The 8,740-nt window shown below is 40.6% G+C and overlaps 1 protein-coding gene across 1 annotated transcript; it reads right to left on the bottom strand.

The window, feature by feature from the left end:
- Positions 1-1,830: 1,830 nt before the first annotated feature.
- LOC148341615 (uncharacterized) lies at positions 1,831-5,837 on the bottom strand. Its single transcript, XM_088285441.1, has 2 exons — positions 5,422-5,837; positions 1,831-3,626 (listed from the first exon to the last, which is right to left on the bottom strand). The coding sequence occupies exons 1-2, from the start codon at positions 5,543-5,545 to the stop codon at positions 1,978-1,980; spliced, it is 1,773 nt and encodes a 590-aa protein (XP_088141567.1). The 5' UTR covers positions 5,546-5,837; the 3' UTR covers positions 1,831-1,977.
- Between the last annotated feature and the right edge of the window lie 2,903 nt (positions 5,838-8,740).

Below are 8,740 nucleotides of genomic sequence, written 5' to 3'. Positions count from 1 at the left end.
GAGGAACACGATGTGAGGCGCGTGCTCCTGGCGGTCAACCCCAGGAAAGCTACTGGACCCGACGGAATACCAGGCAAGGTCCTCAGAGCATGTGCCCACCAACTGTCACATGTTTTCTGCAGGATCTTCAACCGCTCCCTGGCTCAGGCAGTCATCCCCTCCTGCTTGAAAACTTCCACCATTATTCCTGTCCCCAAAAAGTCACCAGCCGTCCACCTGAATGACTACCGTCCTGTTGCTCTCACACCAGTCATTATGAAGTGCTTCGAGAGGCTGGTTCTCCAGCACATCAGGGACTGCCTTCCTCCCACTCTGGACCCCTACCAGTTTGCATACCGGGCTAACAGATCCACTGAGGACGCCATCGACACTGCTCTGCATGTTGTACTGGGCCACCTGGAACAACAGCAGAGCTATGCAAGGATGCTCTTTGTGGACTACAGCTCGGCATTCAACACGATCATCCCAGACATCCTCGTCGCCAAACTGGACACTCTCGGCCTCCCTGCCCTCACACGCATCTGGATTAAGGACTTTCTGACCAACAGACCCCAGACTGTGTTGCTCGGCCCCTACACGTCCTCCACCCTCATGCTGAGCACCGGTTCCCCCCAAGGATGCGTGCTGAGCCCTCTCCTGTACGCCCTCTACACCTACGACTGCAGCCCGGCCCACGGCAACAACACCATCGTCAAGTTTGCTGACGACACGACAGTGGTCGGTCTTATCTCGGAAGGTGACGAGACAGCCTACAGAGAGGAGGTAAAGAGACTGACAGCTTGGTGCAAGGACAACAGACTGCACCTTAACACTGCAAAAACAAAGGAGATTGTCGTCGACTTCAGGAGGAACAAGACGGTGCCGCCCCCCCTCTGCATCGAAGGCGTGTGTGTGGAGAGGGTCCACACGTTCAAGTTCCTGGTAGTACAGATCTCCGACGACCTTTCTTGGACTCACAACACCACAGCAGTGGTAAAGAAGGTCCACCAGCGTCTGCACTTCCTCAGAGTCTTCAGGAAATTCAACCTGGACAGGAAGCTTCTGCTGGCCTTCTACCACTCATCCATCGAGAGCCTGCTGACCTACTGTGTCTCCACCTGGTACAGCGGCTGCACTGAGGCGGACAGAGTGAGGCTCCACAGGACAGTCAAAACAGCGCAAAGGATTATTGGCTGCCCTCTCCCCTCACTGTCGGACATCTACAGCGCCCGGTGCCTCAGAAGGGCTCTCAACATCGTCAAAGACAATACCCACCCAAACTCACACCTGTTCGACCTGATGCCCTCTGGCAGGCGCTACAGATGCATCAAATCGAGGACCAATAGACTGAGAAACAGTTTCTTTCCGAGAGCCATCTCCATTCTGAACTCTCACACACACACGAGAAGACCCTTACCTTGCAGAACAGCATTGTGATGTGTTTTTATATACCCTATTCAGTACTAAATTCCATTGCACTCTCTTATTTATTTATCTAATTTATATATTTGTCTGTATTATTGTTGTATTGCACTGGAGAGGGGAGCCCTCTAATCTCATTGCACACTTGAGTACAATGACAATAAAGGGATTTCTATTCTATTCTAGTTCAGTTTTTCACCTTTTCACACAGCGTAATGAAGGCCAGTTGAGCAAGTGGAACAAGTGATTTTATTGATGATTGTGGAAGGCAGCAATTTCATAAGCACCGTTTCTTCTCACACCTTTTCCATTAAGTACGATTAAAAAGACAACTGAAAAGCATAATGTTAAAAAATGTTATTCCAGGCAAAGGCAATTAATTTCATTTAAAATGTTTCATATAAAAACAACAAAAAATCGTCACTCAGACACAATGGTTCTTCTGGCAATAATCACATTGGCTTAGTGTCAATAAAAGAGCTTTGCAAAATTAAATTTATATTACATTCAAAATCACATTTACATCTTACCACAAAGAGTCAGTTCCTTCAGTTTTTTGTTGTCTTTTTTTAAGCTTCAAGGATTGCTGCTATTATCACCAGCACAATTGTGACTCTCCGCATGCTTTATAGTGAAGAATTTTTTAGCACAAACGCTGCAACTGAATGGCTTGTCTCCAGTATGTGTTCTTGTGTGGCTCGTTAAATGCGACTTACGATAGAAACTCTTTCCACAAACTGAGCAGGAAAAGGGTTTTTCCCCACTGTGTGTTCTTCTATGACTTGTTAAAGTTGATCTTTGAGAGAATACTTTGCCACAAACTGAGCAGGAAAAAGGTTTTTCCCCACTGTGTGTTCTTCTATGTTTTGTTAAAGTTGACTTTTCAGAGAAGCTTCTGCCACAAACTGAGCAGGAAAAAGGTTTTTCACCACTGTGTGTTCTTCTATGTTTTGTTAAAGTTGACTTATCAAAGAAGCTTCTGCCACAAACTGAGCAGGAAAAAGGTTTTTCACCACTGTGTGTTCTTGTGTGTTCTGTTAAATATGTCTTTCTCGATAAGCATTTTCCACAAACTGAGCAGGAAAAAGGTTTTTCACCACTGTGTGTTCTTGTGTGATATGTTAAAGTTGACTTTACAGAAAAGCTTTTGCCACAAACCGAGCAAGCAAAAGGTTTTTCACCACTGTGTGTTCTTGTGTGGCTTGTTAAACGTGACTTTCGGGAGAAACTCTTGCCACAAACTGAGCAGGAAAATGTTTTTTCTCCACTGTGAGTTCTTGCATGTCTTGTTACATTAGACTTCTCAGAGAAGCATTTTCCACAAACCGAGCAAGCAAAAGGTTTTTCACCACTGTGTGTTTCTGTGTGACATGTTAAAGTTGACTTTACAGAAAAGCTTTTGCCACAAACTGAGCAGGAAAAAGGTTTTTCACCACTATGTGTTCTTGTGTGGCTTGTTAAATGTGACTTTCGGGAGAAACTCTTGCCACAAACTGAGCAGGAAAAGGGTTTTTCTGCACTGTGTGTTCTTCTATGACTTGTTAAAGTTGATCTTTGAGAGAATACTTTGCCACAAACTGAGCAGGAAAAAGGTTTTTCACCACTGTGTGTTCTTGTGTGGCTAGTTAAATGTGACTTTCGGGAGAAACTCTTGCCACAAACTGAGCAGGAAAATGGTTTTTCTCCACTGTGTATTCTTCTATGTTTTGTTAAAGTTGATTTTAGAGAAAAGCTTTTACCACAAACCAAGCAGGAGAAGGGGTTTTCTCGACTGTGTATTCCTGTGTGGATTTGTAAATTTGATTTTCTTGAGAAGTATCTTCCACAAACTGAGCAAGAAAAAGTTTTTTCTCCACTTTTTTTGTGCGCTTTTAAAGACAACTTTGAAGTTAATGAGTCAGTGTGACATGCCCTTTCACCTTTAGCTTGCCCATTATCATCATCATTAGTATCATCATCATCATCATGAGCGTCTGGTGTGTCCTCATTATGTACTTGTGATGGCCCCGGGTGGTCTTCATCACCTTCTGTTGTCACATGATGACTTGAACTGCTGCTTGTAGGCTCCGCCCCTCTGTTGTCCTCACTCTCATCCTTGTTTTCATCTTCAGTCTTTATAGGGACAACGTTCAGTGGTGACTTGTTTATCTCCTCCTCCTCCTCCTTTTTGATGTGAGTCAAGTCTGGCTCCTCTTTCACAAAACGGAGATCGTTTTCACTGACCTCTGTCGGACACAAAAAAAAAAACACACATTTGGTTTGGTCAAGTCAAACCTCGTGCGTCGACTTTGTTTTATATTGTTTCTCCCGTGCTACCTTGACTTGTGCCTACCGCATATGGAGCAATGCGTGCGACCCCGATTTGGACCGGACCATGGGGGCATTTCACAAAATTACGTCCTACGATGTAAGCCTCCCGTTAGCCGCACAACAGTGATAAACGAGCATTTAAAAAGGAAGCATGTTGCGGCTGATGCCCGATTTAATTCCTGACATAGTCACAGACGTTTCTGGAAGCGAACTGAAGTTAGCACACACAGGCTATTGTGTGCGTCTGATGGAACACCTGTTTTGGGACCCTAACATATTGATGGGGCCACCGCAACATAATGTCATTGATAATAGGAATCCTTCAAGCGAAATACGTTTTCAAGTATTTCATTTTGCATTTATAGATAGTTTCATCGTGGGTAGTTTTTGCTTTCATGATAATCTGGACACCTAAAAGAATTCAAGGAGCCCTGGCATCACAGTCGCTATTTATTGCATGATTTACGTACGTTTTTTTTTTTTTTCCAAAATGACATTTAGCCTGCTAGTACGTTCTGACATTACTCTTTTTATATTTATAAAATTTATGTTTCAAAATAAATTTTAAAACAAAATTAACGTTCGAAGAATCAAAATCCCTACACATCGGCTGCCAGGATGGCCGAGTGGTCTAAGGCGCCGCGTTCAGGACCCAGTCTCCCCAGGAGGCCTGGGTTCGAATCTCGAATTTCCCCATTGTGGGACTAATAAAGGGAATATTATTATTATTATTATTAATATTATTATCATAAATGAAGCAACAACACTTTCACTCTGACTTTCATGTTGACATATTTGAATAATGACTGTATATTTTAAAGTTATCCAATATGTATTAAAATTCGATGAAGATACACCAAAATATTATGAGTTCACTGAATTATTTTGTAACCGCAATGATGTATAACAGCCATAGGGTGTCAGTAATGAGTAACAAAGGAACACAAGACCTCCCATTGTTGATCATTGTCATTTGCATAAATTACCAGGAACTATGAGTTGTGGGGGAGATGCAAACCACCTGGGCCACAGGAACTTTATTACCAGGAACTAAATGTTCCTGGACTTGTTGGTGGAAAAGGGGTTGTGACGTTCTCCATTTTTAAGCCCATAGCAAGCCAAAGATGCAGATGCATTCCTTGCAGCATGCGCTTGTTCACTGATGAGATCCGTGCAACCCTGGATGGATGCATGAAATGTATTTTAAATGATTGGATGGGGTGAAACTATGCACATGTGCACAAAACAGTGCAGAGCCACCGGAGGTTTATTGACTCTCACCCGACCAAGCCAGTACAAAGTTCATAAATAAATAAGACCAATACGTACTTGATTTAAAAAAAAAAATCAATATTTTGTGTTTTAATGTTTTCGCCACAGTGTGCACATATTTTAGAGTCAGGCAGAATTCCTTCCGGAAGGAATTGCTTGAACAAGATATAAAAACCAGAAAATGTAAAATGTTAAATAATGAGTTTAAATTTGATATTCGGAAAAACATTTGGTTATTCTTTGGCATTTATTTTTCCGCACCGATTTAATTTGGCAGAAACAAATGTTCAGCAAACCGACAAGTAGAAGGCAATATTAAAAAATAAAACGGCAATAACCTTGAACGCATTTCCCCAAACAACTTAATGTTGTGATGCATATTTTTAACGATAGAAAGTCGTTGTTTACAAAGCAAATGAGAGAAAGACGTGTACAAACCTGCTTTGTGTAGCACAACACGAGGCTGCTTGCTAACTTCGCCCAGCAGTTGAAGACGTTGCTCGTTCTCTTCTTTTATTCTACGAAGTTCCTCTTTGTACTTGGGTGTCGTTCTTGCACACATTTTCAAATGATAATTCCCAAAAATCCGCACTTTATCTCTGCTTGGCGATGAGTCATGTGCCTCTTTTTGTTAGCGGCTAGCTAGCTAACAAGCCAAGCTAACAAGCTAAGCTAACTACGCCGAAAAGCATCAACGCGCGAAGATGAGGTTATCGGGACACAAAGACTTAATGAATTATGTCGCAGTCCATTAGAGTAGCACTGGACATCCTGTAAAAAAAATTACAGTCAGTTCTACACTAAATCAGAAAAATCTAGCAGTGGCTGTTTTTGTTCCGGTGTGGACGGGTCGGTGGATGTGGTCGAGGTCCTTCGGAAGCTGCGCGCTTGCTTATGACGTCATCCTTTAAGCGCGTATTTTTCAAATATATTTCTTTGCTGAAGGAAAAAAACGACGCCAGAGGGAGCCAAGATGGCTGCGATGTAAGAGAACGTATGTTCTTCAGATAGTCAAGGGGTTTTGTGATTAACACCAAGTTATGTAAGTACAAGTTGAATTTTTAAGCTTTCACGCATCCAAACTTGTATTTTGGAGTGAGACACGATTTTTTTTGGATGGGAAAGGGAGTTAAAGGAAGAAAAGCAATAACTTGTCGGCAGCGGAGTCCTCAGTCATGTCTTGCGACGACACAACTGCCGCGGTAATAATGGAAGAAGTTGATGGAAATATGGAACTTTCAAGCTTTAAAATGCCCCAGAACGGTACTCCAAAAAAACCGGCACCGAAAAGAGCAAAGCAAAGCGAAGATGAAGGTGGTATACTAGCGGCAATTAAAGCTCTATCTGCTAAACACGATGAGACCTTTCAGAAAATTTCAACCATTGAGAAAACAACGGAGGCCACTTCACAAGAGCTTGCAAAACTAACTGCGACAGTCCAACAACTAACGTTAGATGTTGGACAACAAAAAGAAAAAGCAGTACAAATGGAGAAGGAAATTAAAAAGCTCCAGGCTGAAAATAAACTCCTGAAAGCAAGTATTGCAGAGAGCCATCGCTACAGCCGTCGCTGGTCATTGAAGATTCACGGAATAAAGGAAGAAGACAACGAGAATATCAGGTCCAAAGTTATCACCATCCTGGAGGGAACTGCACCATCCACCCGAGGTTGCTTGAAGGAGGGGATTGACATCGTTCACCGCATTGGACAGAGACGTCCAGACGGCTCGACTCGCTCAACTATAGTCCTGTTTGCTTTGCGACGACACCGGGATGCTGTTTGGAAGGAGGCGAGAGGTTCCAAGTTTCTTCTTGACAACAAGCTGAGGATCACCGAAGCTTTGTCCCCAGAGGATAAAGCTGCAAGAGAAAAGCTTTGGCCTTTGGTTCAGAAAGCAAGAGAAAGAGGGGAAAAAGCTGTTTTCCGTGGTCCTTTCGTCTTCATAAATGGGAAGAAGATGGACTTTCCACAGGTAACTTAAAATAAATTGGTCTTTTTGACTAAAGTGGGCTAATCCGGAACAAAACTGTAGAATGTTTGAGACTGTGCAGACTTTCATTGGACCCCTTTTGGAGACAATTATTATTTAATGTGAACTTGATTTTAAATTTGTTATTTTAATTATTTGGTTGTTTAATAGTTTATTTATAATTTATTTAATTTCTACACTAGTGTATTTCGAATACAAGGTTGTTTTGAATTTTTAGAATAGATTCGTTTTGATTGCAAAAGGTACCTTATATTTATGTGTGTGTGGGTGTGTGCGTGTATGTGTGTGAATGTGTTTTTGTGTGTCTGTTTTTTTTTTTTCTTTATATCATATGTCTTACTTATTTATACATATTAATATACACATTTTATTTATTTATTATTTTATTTATTTTCTTTCTCTTTATTTATTTATTACTTTTTTTTTTATTTATTTATTATTATTTTTTTATTCATTCTGCAGGGTTCTTGATTTTCTTGCATAAATTCAAGGGAGAGGTTCTTGAGACAATATCTGCTAGTGATGGTAGATGGATTCTGTTGATAGTTAAACAAGACAATGCTAAATTTATCATTTGCAACATATACGGATTTAACTCTCACACTCTTAATAAAATATTATTTGAATTAATAAATTCAAAATTAAAGGACCTCAACAAAAAATACCAAGGAGCTGTCACTATTCTTTGTGGAGATTTTAACGAGTGCCCAGACGACACAAAGGATCGATATCCTCCTAGATTATCCCAGAGATCAACAAATAACCTTCTGTCATTACTTTGCTCTAATCTCTCCCTGACTGATGCTTGGCGATTTTTTAACCCCAATGTGGTGGAATTCACTTGGTGTAATAGAAATGCAACACTGAAATCTAGAATAGATTTATTTTTAATATCATCATCTATTCTTCAATTTGTAAAATAAGTTTATCATCAATATGCCCCATTAACAGATCACATGCAAATAATTTTAAAATTGGGTAAAACCCAAGAAAACCCTGGTTTAAGAGGATTTTGGAAATTTAACAACTCTTTACTTAGTGACGATTCATTCAATAACTCCATCAAATCCTTAATAAATGACATTCTAAATGATCGGGCGGACAACAACTTTAGTAGGAAATGGGAGTTTTTCAAATTTAAGGTCCGCTGTGTTTCTATAAAAAGAAGTAAAGAATTAAAGAAAGAGAAAAACCTCCATGAATCTGATCTGCTGGATAAGCTTGACTATTTATTAAAAAATAACGATCTAACCGAAGAAGAACAACTTGAATTGAAAAAGATTCAACTACAATTGGACCAAGTATATTTAGATATGGCAAAAGGAGCATTCATTAGCTCTAGGGCCCGGTGGTTAGAGGATGGGGAAAGAAATACTAGTTATTTCTTTGCTCTTGAGAAAAGAAACATTAAAAGAAACTCAGTTACTGCTCTTAATATTGATGGAACTCCCTCCCAAGATCAAAAGTTGATATCTGATTTTATCAGTAAATTTTACAAAAATTTATATGAAACGAAATTTAACGAAAACGACTGTGAGAGGTTTATGAAGAAACTCCACAGTATTCCTATGATCAAAGAGGATTTTAGATTATCTTGTGACTCAAATTTGTCCTTGGCAGAAATTCAAGATGCTCTCGTATCCATGAAAAAGGGGAGATCCCCCGGAATTGACGGACTCTCTGTTGAATTCTACGTCCATTTCTGGGATCATATCAATGTTCCTTTAAATTTAATGTACAGCGAGTGCGTCAGTCGGGGAGAGATG

Source organism: Idiotropiscis lumnitzeri, chromosome 2 (genome assembly GCF_059441095.1).
Source record: "Idiotropiscis lumnitzeri isolate Australia: NSW breed Sydney's pygmy pipehorse chromosome 2, RoL_Ilum_1.0, whole genome shotgun sequence".
Lineage (NCBI taxonomy): Eukaryota > Metazoa > Chordata > Actinopteri > Syngnathiformes > Syngnathidae > Idiotropiscis > Idiotropiscis lumnitzeri.
This window is presented reverse-complemented; position numbering and strand designations above follow the sequence as displayed.